The 17,775-nt window shown below is 51.2% G+C and overlaps 1 protein-coding gene across 1 annotated transcript; it reads right to left on the bottom strand.

Moving 5' to 3' along the window:
* Nucleotides 1-3,958: 3,958 nt before the first annotated feature.
* Nucleotides 3,959-16,053, bottom strand: KRT82 (keratin 82). The gene is made up of 9 exons (XM_004006331.6): nucleotides 15,640-16,053; nucleotides 13,738-13,946; nucleotides 11,169-11,229; nucleotides 10,527-10,622; nucleotides 9,993-10,157; nucleotides 7,370-7,495; nucleotides 5,380-5,600; nucleotides 5,139-5,170; nucleotides 3,959-4,188 (listed from the first exon to the last, which is right to left on the bottom strand). Exons 1-9 carry the CDS (start codon nucleotides 16,042-16,044, stop codon nucleotides 3,959-3,961), a joined length of 1,545 nt encoding a protein of 514 aa, XP_004006380.1. The 5' UTR covers nucleotides 16,045-16,053.
* Between the last annotated feature and the right edge of the window lie 1,722 nt (nucleotides 16,054-17,775).

Raw genomic sequence — 17,775 nt, 5'->3', positions numbered from 1 at the left:
TCCCTGTATCCCTGCACCTGGGGCAGGGCGGGTCCCGGGAGAAGCTTGGGAGGTGTTGGCCCAGCTGATGGAGTGAAATTCTGGAGCACCACCAGGAGGCACTTTCATCCCGCCTGCCTGGCATCACCTCCTCTCTGGGGGGAAGCGGAGAGGGAGGGCGCAACTGCGCAGCACTAAGGGGGCTCTCCTGGGGGGTCCTCTGAAGGGGCATGCTGGCGCCTGGCCTCTAGCCCATGTCCAGGACAGGGCCACCCTGGGATGGGAATTCCCGCAGGGATGGTCACTGGGCAGGAGCCCACCTCTCTGTGAAGGTGGAGGGATCTTCCTCTCTCCTCCTTTACTCCACTGGGGTGTTTCCTGGGCTGTGGATAGTCATCTGTGGGACAGAGGTGGCCTATTGTCATCTCTCTTTTTGCTAACTCCACACTGGAGTGTCTCTGTAGTTTTCAGAGCTTTGGGTTTTTAATCAGCAAGCAGCTTCCTGGCTCTAGGGCAGGTCCAGGGTGGCAGGGCTTCAAGTGGGAATGGAAGCTGTAAGGCCCTTGTTGTCCCATGTCTTCTCTTTCCCTGGGTGTGGATGTGCGTCCCTGAAGTCACCAGCTCTCACCTGTCTGACTCTGCGTGTGCCCTGACTCAGGGTTGCTGATCCCTCAGCCTTGAACCTCACCCCCCTGACCCTGCCACCACGGGCTTCCTTGCCTCCTCTCAGTCTTGCTGGCTTTTGGGGTCCAGCTTACCTGCCCCTCCTCAGGGGACCTACCCGAGGCCCGTGGCCAGGGTGGGAGCCTCAGTTCTGTCCTCTTTCACAACAAGCCTGACATCTATAATTTCATGTCTAAGTCTGTACCCTCAGGTAGGCTGTAAGCCCCAGAGGTCTGGATTGGAGCCAGGGCCCCATTTTTGAAAGACAGTTTTTTTAAAGATACAATTCATGGATCATATAATTCACTCATTTAAAATGTACAAGTCAATGGTTTCGGTATATTCCCAGATAAGTGCAACCAACACCATAGTCCATTTTAGAATATTTTCATCACCTCCAGAGAAACCTTTAGAATATTTTCATCACCCTTACCCCATCCTCTCCTTCCTCCAGGCCTAGGCAACCACTAACCTGCCTTCTGTCTCTATAGGTTTTCCTAATCTGGAATTTCGTATGAACGGAATCAGACTATCTGGTTTCTGTGTCTGATTTCTTTATTTACCTTATGTTTTTGAGGTTCATCCATGTTGTAGCACACATTAGTACTTCACTCCGTTTTTATGGCCAAATAATATTCCATTGTATGGATAGATCAAAATTTTGATCACCCATTAGTCCATTGATGGGCATTCAGGTTGCTTTCACCTGATGGGGATTGTGACTAGTGCTGCTGTGAACATTCATGGATGAGTTTTCATGTGTACATTTATTTTTAAATTTTTATTGGCGTATAGTTGCTTTGCAGTGTTGTGTTAGATCCTACTGTACAACAAAGAAATCAGCTAATGTGTACATATATCTCCTCTTTTTTTAAATTTTGTTCTCATTTAGGTGACCACAGAGCGTTGACTAGAGTTCCTTGCATGCAGCAGGTTCTCATGAGCTATCTGTTTTATACATAGTATTAGTAGTGTGTGGATGTCAGTCCCAGTCTCCCAGTTCATCCTGCCTCCCCTCCCCTCCCTTGGTGTCCAGACGTTTGTCCTGTAGGTGTTTTCGTTTTTCTTGGGTATCAACCTAGGCGTGGAGTCGCTGGGTCACATGGTCACTCTAATGTTTCACCTCTTGAGGAATTGCTGACTGTTTTCCAGAGTTTACAGTCCCTACTGTGGACTCTAGGTGCCCTGTCCTCTGTCCCTACAGGTAGGTGCCATGCCTATCGTCCCTAATGGGGCTGCCTAGTTCATCACTGTGACACCAGCCGCTGGGTGGCAGGACCCACAGCAGGTGCTTGATAAGTACATGGAGTGAATGAAAACTGAGTGGACAGGTCCTTTGGAATAAGACGCCCATAAATCAGTAACCCTTGTCTCTTCAACCCTGTCCTTGTACTGTTCTCCGTGAACCTCTCTCTGAGCCCCCTGCCCAGTATAATCATCAGTTGCTTTTTCTTGTCACTTCCATCCTCTCTGGCTGTCAGTACTTATGACTCCTCTCTGGGGCTGAGTCCCTCCAGGGTTCCGAGGGTGTTATAGTCTCCTCTCTATCACCAGCTCCTAAAGCAGGGCTTGGCACAGAAGAGCTGCCCCGTGAGGCAGGGCTGTGCGGTAAGGGAGTGCTCAGGACACGGGAGCACAGGGGGGCATCTATGGTGGGCGGATTGTTACAGGGGTCAGTGAAGCAACATGGAGCGTATCAGGGCCCCTCTGAGGGTGGACTTGCTGCCGCCAAGTCTCAGCTCCAGGTCTTGGGGCTGTGGAGAGGGAGAGGCTCCTCGAGGATGCCCCTCCCTGGCCAGGCTGCTACCCAGCTTCCCTGTCAGCCCCAGGCCTGACTCTGTCCTGCTTCGAAGGTAGACGTGGTACACATAGTCCAGGCTGTGGAGGCAGAGTCCAGGCCTGGAGGTGAGTACAGACATGGCATAAGGGGCCCCACGGGCTTTCTCTAGGGCGTATGCAGGGGACCACATGGTGAGGAGGCCTGTGGGGAATAAGACCGTGGTTTTTAACATGGCAAGTGACTTGTAAACTCTTGTGGTATGATGCACAGGCTTTAAGGGTAATTTGTATGGCTCCACACTTACTCCACAGGCCACTTGCCAATCATTCACATGTAGTTTCCCCGTTTGTTTAATAACCTCTGTTTCCACTCCCAATGCTCCCAACTGGCCCCCAGGCCCCCAAAGCTGTTCATCAGTGTCCCTTCAACCTCACTGTCCTCAGAGCAGGGGCAAACAGTGCTGATTCCTGTAGCCTGGGAACAGTTTATTGGGAATAGACAGGCCCAGAGGCTCATGGAAGAAACGTGGATCCCTGGGTGGGCAGGAGGCAGCACTATTGGGAGGGGAGTGCTCTGGGGAGGTGAGGTCAGTTCAGCACCTTCTCCTCCCTCACAGCCCTGAGGCAGAGCCTCCAAGCCTGCTGAGGCAGCTCCTTATCACTGTAGCCAGGAAAACATGCTCACATCAGACCCAAAGCAAGAGGAACTCAAGGGAGAGGGAGCTGGCAGGGGGTGGCTATGTACAAAAGGCGCGGGCATGACTGATTCCATTGAAGGAATAATGTCAGCTCTTGATTGTCCCTTTTGTTTTAGGCATTTCTTTGCCATCAGCTGCCAATATCAGCTCAGGAAAGAGATGTATTTTTATAGTGCCAGTTCAACACAGCTGAGCAGGTAAGTCTATTGCCCAAATACCATCTCCTGATTCTGTGTGCCGAGAACAGCGTTGGCAGATTCCGCGTGATCCTGAAATCCTGGCATTTGGCTAGGGAATTTGGGATGGGATTTTGGGGTGTCTCCTTTTGATATTTGCAACAGTGCATGTATTAGGTGGCAGCTAGAAGGAGTTGACTTTTCTCAGGTTCATGAGAGTCCAAGGTAAGAGAGGAGGAACACGTCTGGGGGTGAGGGGAGGCAGAATTTGTGTGGCAAGTTCCATGGGATGACCCACAAAGCAGAACTGTGATGTGCCCCTTTGACCTCCTGGGGAAGAGAAGCGTTAGGGGGCCATTGCCATTTTCTTGGTCACACTACAGCCTGACTGTCAGCAGTCCAGGGAGACGGGAGATGTGTTTTCTTCCTTTGTACCCTACCCTCACCCGAGGGCCTCGCTCAGGGTCTGCACACAGCTAAGTGAAAAGAGACTCTCGAAGATACCTGAGGGGCAGCTCCCAGTGAAAACCCAAGGGGAATCTTTGATCAGTAGAGAAAGGTGGGATCTTGGAACAGCCTTGTCTTGAGCCCTGGTTGTGGGGGACAACATCCCAGCCTGGAGCTTGGGCCCTGTCCCCTGGGCCACTAGCCTCGGGGGCTGTACTAACACTTGTGGCAGGAGGCGCTGCCCCCAGCCCCTAGCTTCACAGCGGAGCTCCGCCTGCTCCCACAGACGAGGAGCCCCTGGGGCTCACAGGGGATGTAGATTTCACCAGTGCCCCCGATGCCGCAGCCCCCACCACTCTTGAGGACAGTGGTGCTCCCTGGACAGTACACAGGTGTGCTGACCACACATGGCTCGTACAGGATGGCACCTTTGGAGCTGCTCACAGCTGTGGGAACAGGAAGGGGTATTCAGGGCCCTGCCAGGCCAAGCCCCGTGCCCCCGCCGGCCCCGCACCTGCTGTCGTCGTGTCTAAGGACACCCCCATCCCAGTTACCAACTTCCAAGTCTCCTATTGTTCTTTAGTTGCTCAGTCGTGTCCAACTCTTCTGTGACCCCATGACTATAGCCTGCTAGGCTCCTCTGTCCGTGGGGTTTTCCAGGCAAGAGTACTGGAGTGGGTTGCCATTTCCTCCTCCAGGGGATCTTCCTGACCCAGCGATCAAGCCTTGTGTGAGGAGTCACTTGTGTCTCCTGCATTGGCAGGCAGATACTTTAGCACTGAGCCACCGGGGAAGCCCAAGTCTCCCATTCCAGTCACATAAAATGCTTAGCAGTTCCCCGCGTGTCCTTCTCTTGCCCCAGAGCCCTGTCTTCTGCTTTCCCCTCTCTTTGTATTTGTCTGCACGTGTGCATGCATGCTAAGTTGCTTCAGTCGTGTCTGACTCTTTGTGCCTCTGTGGACTGTAGTCCATCAGGCTCCTCTGCTCATGGAATTCTCCAGGCAAGAATACAAGAGTAGGTTGCCATGCCCTCCCCCAGGGGATCTTCCTGACCCAGGGATCGAAACTTTGTCTCAGGTGTTTCCTGCCCTGGCAGGGAGGTTCTTTATCCCTATCACCACCTGGGAAGCTCCCTATTTGTCTGCTTCAAGTCTCGTTTCTCCAGGAAAGCATCCTCTTGTCTAGATGGTGCCTGGCAGACCACGCTGGGTGTCTGCTTCTGCTTCTGACTCCCGTAGACCTGGGCAGCCCTGAGGGAGAAACTCTCCATACACCAGGAGCTCTTTCCTTTAGGGCGAGGGAGGCAGGCTAAGGTTTGGGCAGGGGCAGTGTGGTCTATGTTTGGGTGGATCAGTTCCCAAGATCCCAGAGCCGCTGCAGAGTCCTCAGTACTCACAGATATTCACGGGTCCAACACCTTCACATAGCCTGGAGGTGAGAGGGAAAGGACACGCAAGAGAGCTGCATCAGAGAATGAGAAGAACACAGCACCCCCTGCCCCTGCCCACACCATGGACCTGCCAGTGAGGAGGGGATGCAGACTGCATGCTGTCCCAGATTTCCCGTGGATGGGCTGAGAGGCGGGCAGCGGCTGTAGCAGCAAGCAGAGGGCAGGAGAACAGACATCCCTGACCCACCTCTGCTCCTCGCCCTCCAGCAGGCGCCGGTAGGTGGCGATCTCGATGTCCAGGCCCAGCTTGGAGTTCATCACCTCCTGGTACTCCTTGAGCAGGCAGGCCATGTCCTGCTTGGCCTTCTGCAGGGCCTCTTCCAGCCCTGCCAGCTTGCACTTGGCATCATTGAGGGCTGCCTCGCCCTGCTGCTCTGCCTGGGTCACTGCAGCCTCCAGCTTGCAGCGCTGGGGGAGAGGGCACAGAAAAGTATTACAGGGGCCCTGGGACCCTGGGCTGACTCTCAGAAGAACAGAGAGCATGGTCATTGTGAGATCACTGAAAATAGCATATATTGGTCTCTTCCCCCAGTTCCTGGCACAGAACTCCTCCAAACCTTGTAGTTTCTTAAGTGATGAGCACACCAGAGCATCCTTTGTCCTAACCTTTGGTCTTTGACCCTGTGTCTGACACAGAGTCCCAAAACCCCTTAGAATTTCCTGAGTATTGACAGTGTCTTTTGTTTAAATAAGGTGACTCTAGGTGGGCTCCTGGGTGGGGGCTGGTCACCAGAAAAACCAAGCCTTGATTAGAAGCTGGGAATTTTCAGCCCACCCCACCATTCTCCTAAGAGGGGAGAGCAGCTGGGAATGGAGGTGGTAAATGATGATGCCGATGTGAGGAAGCCTCCATAAAATTTCAATAGTAGAGGCTTCAGAGAGCCTTCAGGTTGTTGACCAGGTGGAGGTATGGGGAGAATGGCATACCTGAAGTGGGCATGAGAGTCTTGTGCCCCTCCCACACGCTTTACTTTATGCATCCTTCCCAGCTGGGTATTCATTTGTATTCCTTATCATATCCTTTTATAATAAACCAGTGCGTGCATCAGTGCTCAGGCATATCTGACTCTTTGTGACCCCATGGACTGTACCCTGCCAGGCTCCTCTATCCATGGGGATTTTCTAGGCAAGAATACTGGAGTGGGTTGCCGTTTCCTCCTCCAGGGGATCTTCAAGACTCAGGGACTGAACCCATATCTCCTGCGTCTCCTGCCTTGGCAGATGGATTCTTTACTACTGTGCCAGCTGGGAAGCCCATAATAAACCAAAAAAGTAAACTATTTTCCTGAGTTTTGTGAGCCACTCCAGCAAATTAATTGAATCCAAGGAGGATGGTCATGGGACCCTCCAATGTACAGCCAGCTGGTCAGGAGCACAGCCTAGATGTGTGATTGGCATCTGAACTGTCTTGTGGGACTTGAGGGGGCAGCCCCTAACCTACGGGATCTGATGCTATCTCCAGGTAGGTAGTGTCAGAAGTGAGATCAACTGTGGAACACCCAGCTGGTGTTGCAGAGCTGGTTGGTGTGGAAACACTCTTCCCCACTATCTAGTGTCAGAAGTGTTGTGAGTGTGACTGTGTGAGAGTGAAGGAGGGACACAGAAGGAAGAGTGAGTTCTTCCTACGGTCATGGATATGTGCCAGGTTCACATCTGCTGTGGGTTTCAGCCTAGAATTGTGACGTCTGGTTCCCCCAGGGGATGGAGGCCAGTTCTCCTGTCTATGACATTTCAGGGAGATCTGAGAGTTTCCTATTATGCTAAGCAATTACTTTGTGGTTAATACATTTTAAGCATCTGCCTGGTCTTCACTAGCCTAGGAGGAGAGGGTGGGTCTGATTTTATGGACTCTACAGCATCACCTTGAATTTGAGGATCATGGAATTACAGTCTTTGGTTGGAAGGGGGTGTGGAGGACATCTTTTCTATACTCCCGCCTCATGAAGTGTTCTTGCTATTTCATCTTGATGAATGTAGGCTGCCTAGTCTCTGTTGGGGACCTCACTATTGCCTGACCCTGCTTACCCAGCTGTGGATCAGCTCTTCTGAAGAAAGGGCTCACTCCCTCTCGTGGGAAACAGTGCAAGTTTATTCCCTCCTCCTCAGGTCCCCCAGGGAGGATGAACCTGCCCTGTACAACCAGGACCAGGTGGCGGGTCAGCCTGTGATGGGCTCACCTGGGCTTTGACATTCTCAATGTCTTGCTGCAGCCGCTGGATCAACTTGTTTATTTCCAGGATCTCGTTCTTGCGGTCGCGGAGGTTGTCGCAGTGATTCCCAGCCGTCAGCTGAAGCTCCTCATACTGCCGGACAGGGAGGTCAGAACCTGGGCACCCACACTGTGGTCCCTCTCAGCCCTCATTCCCACTGTCCCCAGGCTCTGCTCTCCTGACTTCCTGCACTGGGTACTCTGGATTCTTATACTTGTTATGTTTCTCCAGCCCTTTCCCAATTCTGGTCCTTTTCTGGACTGCTTCCCATTCCCTTCTCACCTCCCAGCCCTGAACCTTCAAGCTTATTAAATTCTCCCCTAAGCTCCAAGCACCCTTCCTCTCTGTTTCATGGGTTCTGTGTCTCATCCTTTTCTCTCTGCCCTGGAATATCCCTCCCTTTTGCTCCATCTGTGCTCTGGACCTTGGAGGGGATTTCTGCCCTCACCCTAGGGTACCTAACAGACCAACAACAGAGAACGCAGAACATCTGCCCCCTCATGATAGATATATTTGTATGTTTTCCCTCAAAACAATTGAAAACAAAATTCAATGTTACTTCCTATCTTGGCTTAGCACTTTTTTTTTTAAACCTCTGCACATAAAAGCTAATTTCTTAATAGTGAATTATAGATTACATCAATAGATTTTTAAAAATTAGCCAACTATATTTTCTGCATATAATGCATTTTCTATGCAAAACAAGATAAGCATAAGTCACTCTCTTTGGTTATCGTGAAAAAACCGGTAGTTGCCTAATCACTATCCACACTTCTTTTCCTCAGAACCCCAGACAAAAGAATATTTCTGAGCTCTCTCTTCAATGAAGTGTAGACTGTTGCAGGGTGGGGCTTCTAGGAAAGCTGTATAAAGTCAGCGATGATTCACCTGCCATGTTCCTTTAGCCCCTCTTCTTCCTTCTGCTTGGAGTGGACATGTGAGACTGGTGGTATTGGAGCCATCTTAGGGCATGAGGGGACCATGAGGATTAATGTTCTTAACAGAATGGCGGAACAGCAAGCTCGAAGGAGCCTGTGTTTCTGAGGGTAACTTGGGGTCATCTATGGCAGTCTATTTTTGTACTTCAAGTTATTTGAGAAAAAAATAAAAAATCATATTTGTTTTAACCATTATTATTTAAAATTTTTGATCTTCACAGCCAAGTGCAATTGATAAATAATAGAGTTATCATTCTGATTCTAACTTAGAAGGATGGGTAATTAAGATTTCTTTCCTTAAGGCCTGATGGGTGGCCCAGGAGAGCAGTCAGAGGAGGGGCCCGCCAGAGCGAACCCTGGCTGTGGATGAGCCACAGACTGACTTACGGGGAGCTGACCCCAGGCTGGGGTTTGATACCTTGATCACCATGGATCTGCAGAAAAAGGACAGAGCACTTCTTGGGACATTTCCTGAAAATTGGTATCCACGGCCTTCAGAAAAATGTGTAAAGCCTTCAGGGCAGCTCTGCCGATTGCTGTGATCTAGCTGTGTCTCCAGCCCCATATCCATCCTGGTGCTTCCCACTGGGGACACCTCCCCTTCATGCTTCTTGGCCTGCTCCTGCTGGCTCTCAGCCAGACACCCTTACCCCATGCTCTGCTTATGGAAATCATACTTGGCTTCCAAGACCCAGATCAAAGGCCAGTGCTCCTGTCTTTCCATACACAGTTTGTCACTTCCGGCGTCATCATGCTGCGCCCTGGGCCTACGGCTCGACCTTGGTGGCCGCGTCATGCTACCTCGTATGCTTCTGGCTGTTTACACCTCTCTCTCCCATGGACTGTGACTTCCTCGAGGATGGGAATGGTCTGACTCTTAGTATCCTCGTGGTTCCACACACCTCAGTAAGGCCCTCCTTCCCTGGCCACCCATTTAGAAACCGAATTCCTCCACACTCCCTGTACTTCACCCTGATTTAATTTTTTCCATAGCACATGTCCATCTAACATACATCCGCTGTGTTTATATGTCCTGTTTGCCTGTCCTGCCCCTGCCTCTGGAAAATGAAAGTGACACAGAGGCAGCGATTATTGTTTGTTCTGCTTCCTGTTGGATCTCCAGCATCTGGAATGCTGCTTGGCACATGATGAAGGTGCAAGAAACGAATGAATAAATGAGTGAGTGAACGAATGAATGAATGGTACCTTTCATAGATGGGGTAGGTGAGACTGAGATGATAGTATCTGTTAAGTCAGATTGCCCTTGGGGGCACAGCTGCCCTCCCAGCAAGCCCCTAATTACCCAAGTCTGGGGCCACCTTAATCACAGTTTCTGCTCCACCATTAGTAACCATTCCATGCCATTAGCCTCCTCCCACACACGGAAACTCTGAGACCTCTTGGCCATCACTGCCAATTAGTATTCCTTGAATGCTACTTAGGGAAGCACTTCCTGTGAGTCTATAAGTGTGTAAAGCTGGGGAGCTCTGATGAACAGGTCTGGGCTGTCTGTGGGTCTCTCTCACACTCATGGGGACCTGGCCTGAGGCTTGGTGGAAACAACAGAGGCTGGTGTGGCATGGCTCACATTTTCTCTCCTGATTCCTGGAGGAGAGTGGTTCTGGGTCTCCCAGGCCCTGCCCAAGACTCACCCGGCTCTGGTACCAGGCCTCTGCTTCGGCTTTGCTGCGGTTGGCAATTTCGTCGTACTGGGCCTTGATCTGGGCAATGATGCCATCCGTGTCCAGCTCCCGGCTATTGTCCATCTTCACAGTGACTGAGGTCTCTGAGATCTGAGACTGGAGAAGGTTTGTCTCCTGGCGGGGGAGTGGGGAGCCCAGGTGAGAATGGGTGAGCTCTTTGAGGATAAAGTTGGCGAGGGAGATGGGGAGAAAAGAGGAGACCCAGCCCTGACATTCCCATGGCAGATTTGCCTGGCAGTCCCAGCCTTCAATCACAGATCTGCTCCAGTCCCCACCCTCCAGGTGCGCCAAGACCTAAGAGCCAAGGTGTGGGCCCTCTGACTTCTGGGAGTCTCTCTGCCTGAGACCCAGTTCCACAATGCCTTCTTCACTTGCCCACTTTTAAGCCACAAATGGACCCACAGGGCAGGAGCTTTCCCCGCCCATCATCCCTCCAGAACTGTCCCCCGGCCGACCGCCCGTTGGCAGCATGGCTGCAGGTACCTCGGTATACAGGGTTTTCAGGAAGTCGAGCTCGTGGATCAGAGCTTCCACATTGATCTCCAGGTCAGAATTTATCAGGAAGGCCGTGTCCACATCCTGCAGCCAAGAAAGTGACAGTCATAACCTGGGGCCACCCCTCTGCCAGCTGCGCCACCTCCCAGGCAAGCTGGTAGCAGGTGACAGGCGTGGGACCCAGTTTCCTTACTTAGGCCCACATGGAAGTGAAGAGGGTGGCAAAACCAAGGAACTCATGCCTGGGCCTGGCGTCCCAATGGGGAAGGATCTGAAGGGAATGGGATTAAAGGAGATGGGAGTCCATTCCTCAGAGCTCCTATGGACCCTGGGCAACAAAACACATAGCTGTCCATGTGAGGGGTTGACAGGACGGTTTTCATCTCTGGGGATTCATTTGCCACATCTCCGCCTTGTTGGACAGATGCAAATGCAACACTTAGCACGGGAGGCGCCAGTCACTGCCCTTCTGGGGCTGGAGGCTGGCCTTTCTCTCCCTGGGGGTCAGTGGGGCTGGTACCAGGGTCAGCAAGGTGGGCTGGCTGCAGGCCCGGTCCAGGGGTTGAGTGTCCCCAGGCCTGCTAGGCCAGCTCAGAGTGCCTTCTCCCTCCATGGGCCACCATTCCTCACCTTCTTCAAGGCAACAAACTCGTTCTCAGCACTGGGCCGCAGGGAGAGCTCCTCCTCATATCTGGTGGAAGGGGCAGGGGGAAAGTGTTTTAGTCACGCTGGTGGGATTTGGAAGGATGTGGGTGTGGGGCCTGAGAGTAGGAGCCTCTGGGGACAAGTCACAGATTCAATGCCCTACGGAGGCACCAGGTCTGGCCCTGTCTCTGCTCACCTCTGGCCCCTTCAGCCATTCAACACAGATTTTTTTAAATCATAGCCTCTTATTTGCCACTCTGTAAGTTTATGTTCCACCCCAATGCCTGGTAGCCTTTTCCTGTAATGAATCATTCTCTGGGAAGTCCTTCTTTATTTTAATTAAAAAAAATTGTTTACTGGCTGTGCTGGATGTTAATTGCAATATGTGGGTCCTTAGTTACATCATATGGGGTTTTTCCCTAACCAGGGGTCGAACCCAAGTCCCCTGCATTGGGATATGGAGTCTTAGCCACTGGATAGCCAGGAAAGTCCCTGGGAAGTCCTTCTTAAAGCTACCGTTATTCTATCTTGCTGCTGAGGAAGCTTATTTCAGCTGGCTGCCTGTTGCTGGCACACCTGTCTTTTCTTTTTGAAAAAATATTCATTTATTTATTTGGCTGCGCCAGGTCATAGTGGCAGCGTGCGGTATCTTTTGGTCGCAGCATGTGGAATCTAGTTTCCCGACCAGGGATTGAACCTAGGTCCCCTGCACTGGGAGCATGGAGTCCTAGCCACTGGGCCACCAGGGAAGTCCCACAGCTGTCTTTTCTGAGTTGTTCTGAGAGTTAGCTGCGGCCACTGCAAGCCCAGCTGACCCCGTGCTCCTCCTCACCAGGAGAGCGCTGAGCCTGGCCTCTACCTGCAGCTCACTTGCAGAGGTAGCAATTACCCACTTTACCAGATCCTCAGAGAGAGCCGGCTTATTTCCTCTAGGCTCCAGGGAGCTCTTCGCCCACTCACTATACCCCAAGGCAACAGAATCAGGGTCAAGGGTTTAGTCTGGTTGGAATGACTCAGTTTGATGAGCGACATCAATCCATTAAAAGCTTCTCTGTGCTTCCTGACGCCTGAGCTTCCGTTTTCCTGCAGAACTCAGCCGCTGCACAGGCGCTGGATGCTGAGCCTGCTGCCTAGGTTTCAATCCCACTCTGTCCTGCACTTGTCATATGACTTTGGGTAAGTGGCTTGGCCTTTCTTGGCCTCAGTTTCATCACCTGTACAATGAGAATATCACTGGTCCTGTCTCACAATTACAAACACCACACAAGTTAATGTCTGCTGAATACCAGGTCAGTACCTGGAACAGGGTACTGTGTGTTTGCTATTGGTGTTAAAATACCACTTGGCCTCATCCTTCTCCAACAGCCCCACTTTTACAATTCAAAGTCCTAATCTTGAGCTGCGAAATATGTCTCCTGATCACCTTGTATCCATGAAGAAAGGCATCGCTCCTGCCGAGAGGGCTGATCCCGCCACACCCTCAGCCTTGCCACATCTTGCCTACAGTCTGCTTGAGTCGTCCCCTCTCACTTGCACACTCTGGTCCTTCCTTGTCACCTGCTTCTGTCTCATCTCCTTGTCTGTGGTCTACTCTGAACTTCTCTTTTAGAAGAAGCAACTGGAATGAAACATATCCTTCAAGGCCTTGAGCAAACTGACACCTCCCCTGGGAAGCCTTCCTGGGCTGCTTCTGCTCTCTCACTCTCTTGGGCTTCCTCTTCCCTCCTGCCTTGTACCATGCTGTAGCTGTTGGTGTGCATACTGGGGTATCTTGCTGACTCTAACAGGCCATCTAGAGGGAAAGAGCCAGATTTTCCCAACTTTATCAAACCCAAACTGCCCAGCACAGCATCTGACTTGGACTAGACATGTGGGTATGTGTGTGTCCCCAGCATGGCTCCACTCTACTGAACCCTCGCTCCTAGTGTATTCACACTGTCTTTGGAGACGTGTTTCTCTCAACCCTCTCCCACCAACACGAGAGGCTCACCCAGGACCACGAGGCAATTTATCTGGGCCTCAGCTTCTTGAAAGAATCACTGAATCTGTGAATTCTTGCAGGTGATGATTTCAAGTTGGACCAGGAAGATGCGAGGTAGAAGATACTAGCCCAGATGTTACAAAGAAATGCTGAGGTGGGACTTATCAGGAAGAAGGAACTGCAGGAGTCCAAGCTGGCAGGAAGGAGGGCTTGGGAATCTGTTTGGAGGCTAAGAAGTGTTCAAGATCTGTCAAGGGATTGATGGAAGATGAGGCACAACAGGTATGAGGCAGAGCCCTGGAGCCCTGGGAACAGCAGGAGAAAACTCGTTTTACATGAAGAGAGGTCAAGTGTGGTGGGAAGGGGGATGGATACACACCTAAAATCTCAGCGCTTGTACGATGTGCCTAATGCGTAGTAAGGATGCTCTGCCTACGCTATCCCACCTGACTGTGGAACCCCCTAAAGGTCTACATTTCAACTTCCCATTTTATAGATGGGGAAACCCAGTGCCCAGCTTGTTTATGTCACTTGCCCTAGGTGCCCGGCTGGGTAGCAGTGGGGCAGACTCACTTTTTCTTGTAGCCCTCCAGCGTGTCTTGGAGGCAGCGGAACTCTGACTCCAGCTGGTCTCGGTCCCCAGTCAACAAGTCCAGCTGCCTCCGAAGGGTGGAGATGTAGCCCTCGAAAAGGGGCTCGATGTTGCTCGAGCAGCACCTCTGCTGCTGCATGAAGTTCCACTTGGTCTCCAGCAGCTTGTTTTTCTGTTCCAGGAACCGGACCTGCAGCCAAGAATAGGATGTCACGGGACGGCAGGGACCCTGGGGACCACAGCTGGCGAGAGCAAGTGCTGCTGCAGGCAGTGGAATCCGTCTTTGCTCCGACCTCCATCGCATCGCTGCTGTGTCTCTGTCTCTCCTGCCTGGGGTGGCTTAGGGGACCCCCAGCTTCCACCAGGGGTTGTGTTGCAGTGGAAACAGGGCTGCCTCAAGAGGCCTGGGGTGGTTTCTCCTTCCAGCCCTGCCTGCCTGCCACCAGCCTTGTAACCTGGGCAGAGCCACCCAGCCCCTCAAGCTTGTTTTGCTGCCTCAAACTCATACTTAGGATTGCATGGGGAGAGCTTTGTACATCTTCATGCTAATGGAAGCTGGCGAAGCTACTGGAAATTGGGGTTTCTTTAATTACAGCCCAGGGGTGCTCAGGGAATAAAGCTCAAAGTTCGGTCCTAGCACTCACTGCTACTCTGGCCCATCCCCATCCTACATGGCCAAGTGCAAACCATGTCCCTGCCACAGTAACGCGGAGAGCTGCTGGCCTCCCCTTCATTTCCGTGGCTTGGAGATTGAGGTTAAGAGACGCTGAGTGAGCTGGCCCTGGTCACCCAGCTAAGCTAGTTGCTGGCTGGGCACACACTGTCTCCAGTCCTCACCTTGGGATTTTGCACCTTGTGCACTGTCTCTCAAGAAAATGATAGAGGAAGTCACATCATCTTCCTTCTGGCCAAAGGCTTGGTCAGCAGAAGGCCCCCAGCCTCCCAGACGGAGATGTGATGCAGCTGATGATCAGGGCTCACAGTGTTGGAATGAGTTTACAAGCAGAGCTTAATGAGCTTTCAAAATAAAACTGCAAGTTTAACATTTTCCATTTACTAAAACAAGTTCCTTTTGGGAACACTTTTGTGAGTATTACCTCCTTTAATTCTCCTTCCATCTCTGCCCGCTTTCCTGGGGCTGGGAGTCAGGGTCCAGGTCTCCTGACTGCCAGCGCAGGACTCTGACCTAAACTTGGGATCACCAAGAACACCAGCTTAGCCCTCGGTGTGTATCCTGATCCCAAGCGCTTCCCTGGGATATAGGGGCAGGCCCAGAAGCAGCCGAGGTGACCGGCCAGTTCAGCGTCTTCCAAAGGCAGCGCGTCACCCTTCTCTCAAGGCTTTCAGAGCCGTGACTTGGGGACTGAAGATGCTTCTCTCAAGGCTTTCAGAGCCATGACTTGGGGGCTGAAAGATATGACGCTTGCTCATGGCCACTTTGGGTACCGAGCTCTGACTGCCCCACCTTCTCTTCATCACAGACCTAAGCTGATGGCAAATTCCAGGGTCACAGTGCCAAGGGTCTCACCCCAGTTCATGTCATCGGAAGGAAGCTCTTTCATTAAAGCCTCATCAGAAAGGGCAGGTCTCTGCCTCTGATTGCCCCATTCAGTATCTTATAGTTAAGATACTAAGGAGTTCCTCTTATAGTCTGACCTCAGGCCCTCTTGGTGAGTTTATCAGATAATACCCAGAGAGAAAGATAACATATTATAAAAAAAGACAGACAAGCAGAAACGTCCACTGCTGAGCCTGATCTAACCAGCTCTCAGCGACTAGGGGTCATGGAGCAGCCACCCAGCAGCCCCACGTTGTGGCTCCTGCGACAGCCTCAAGGTGCTGTCTGTCTCCCATGGCCTTGCACCTCGGCACCCACCTCCTACCTTGTTGATGAAGGATGCAAAGCGGTTATTGAGGCATTTGATCTGCTCCTTCTCATCCCTCTTCACCCTCTGGACAGTTGGATCGACCTCCAGCTCAAGTGGGACCAGCAGGCTCTCATTGATGGTTACAGGGGCGATGCAGGCAGAAGACCCACAAGAGGTGCCTGCTCGATACCCAAAGCCAGGCAGGCCACACCTGGAGGCCACCCGGGGCCGCCCCAAACCCACGTTGCACAGGCTCCAGGAGCCGAGACAGCCCAGGGCACGGAAGCTCCCACTGCCCCCAGTCCGGCATGGCCCCTGGCTCGCTGCATAGTGAGTGACCACCCGGGGAAGGACAGCTGAGCAGGAGCTGAAGCTCCGGCCGCCGCATCTGAAGCCCTGCTGGAAGGAGCGGCACGACATGGTGGGTGTGAGAGGCGGAGAGACGGCGCCCTGGCGGGAGGACAGAGGCGGGAGTTATCAGGTGAGCTCAGCCTCCACCTTTTTATCCGGTCAAGGATGGAGGGCCGAGCTGGGCCGAACCCCAAATCACCATGAAATCAGGTTTATGAGCTTGGCATATTGGCAGCTGCTAAGTACCGAGGTGGATAATTAGGGTAGCAGAGAGCAAAGGGTAGGAGCCAATTGTCCGTGCAGGTTGGACCCATAAAAATCCTATTTGTCCTCTTCCTTGCTTGCAGCGGTGATGAAAGGGGCCAACCAGACAGATATTGGGTCGGCCCAAAAGTTTGCTTGGTGTTTTTCTATAAGATGGCTCTGGTAGCCCTTAGTTGTCTTTAACTTCATTTGAAACAATTTTGTTCAATTGTATTGTGACAGCTGTCATATCAGCGTGTGTTAAAAAAGCTTACCAAAACTAGTAAATTTTTGTGTAGCCGTTTCAATATTGAAGATAGAAGAAAGAAGCAGTATTTTCGGCAAATTACGCTTTATTATTTCAAGAAAGGTAAATTCGCAACTGAAATGCATGAAAAGACTTGTGTAGTGTATGGAGGAGGGGCTGTGCTGACTGAACATGTCAAAGGTGGTTTGTGAAGTTTCATTCTGGAGACTTCTCACTGAATGGTGCTCCATGGCCAGGTAGACCAGTTGAAGTTGATGGTGATCAAATCGAGACATTAATTGAGAAAAATCAGCGTTACGTCATGCAGGAGATAGTTGACATACTCAAAGTAACCAGATCAAGTGTTGAAAATCATTTGTACTGGCTTGGTTATGTTCGTTGCTTTGATGTTTGGGTTCCATACAAGTTAAGTGAAAAAACCTTTTTGACCATATTTCTGCATGTGATTCTCTACTGAAATGTAATGAAAATGTTCCTTTTCAAAACAAATTGTGATGGGTGATGGAAAGTGGACACTGCGCAGTAATGTAAAATGGGAGAGATTGTGGGCCACCACCACCAACCACACCGAAGGCCAGTCTTCATCAAAGAAGATAATGATGTATATACGGTGGGATTGGATGGGAGTCCTCTGTTATGAGCTCCCTCTGGAAAACCAAATGATTAATTCCAACATGTGCTGCTCCCAGTTAGACAAGCTGAAGGCAGCACTCAATGAAGAGCATCCAGAGTCAGTCCAGAGAAAACACAAAATCTTTCATCAGGGTAGTGCAAGACCATATGTTTCTTGATGACCAGGCAAAGACTGTTACAGCTTGGACAGGAAGTTCTGATTCACCTGTTGTATTCACCAGCCATTACACCTTCAGATTTCCATTTATGTCGATCGCTACAGAATTCTTTTAATGGAAGAAAATGCCAATTCCCTGGAAGAATGTAAAAGACATCTGGGACAGGTCTTTGCTTAAAAAGATAAACAATTTTGGGAAGATGGAATTATGATGTTGCCTGAAAAACTGCAGAAGGTAATGGAACAAAACGGTGAATATGCTGTTTAGTAAAGTTCTTGGTGAAAACAGAAAATGTGTTCTTTATTAATATTTTTACTTAAAAACCAAAGGAACTTTTTGGCCTGCCCTATATGTTGGTTTATTCAGTTGCTTGGCCTCAAGGAAAGTTAGAGTTGGGACTTAAGGCCCTTTTGTGGGGGTGGGGCAAAGGGTATGAATTATCTACCTGGCTGCTCTGGGATGGGCTTTCCTGATAGCTCAGTTGGTAAAGAATCTGCC

The sequence above is a fragment of the Ovis aries genome, chromosome 3 (genome assembly GCF_016772045.2).
Source record: "Ovis aries strain OAR_USU_Benz2616 breed Rambouillet chromosome 3, ARS-UI_Ramb_v3.0, whole genome shotgun sequence".
NCBI lineage: Eukaryota > Metazoa > Chordata > Mammalia > Artiodactyla > Bovidae > Ovis > Ovis aries.
The sequence above is the reverse complement of the archived record's forward strand: the minus strand, read 5'-3'. Positions and strand labels throughout refer to the sequence as shown.

Bases quoted from the DNA above. Each gene is read 5' to 3' on its own strand.
- KRT82 (XM_004006331.6), bottom strand. From the start codon at position 16,044: ATGTCGTGCCGCTCCTTCCAGCAGGGCTTCAGATGCGGCGGCCGGAGC. The intron at 13,947-15,639 runs GTAGGAGGTGGG...TCTTGGCTGCAG, and splicing joins TTGCATCCTTCATCAACAAG to GTCCGGTTCCTGGAACAGAA. The intron at 5,171-5,379 runs GTGGGTCAGGGA...TCTCACCTCCAG, and splicing joins CTGGAGGGCGAGGAGCAGAG to GCTATGTGAAGGTGTTGGAC.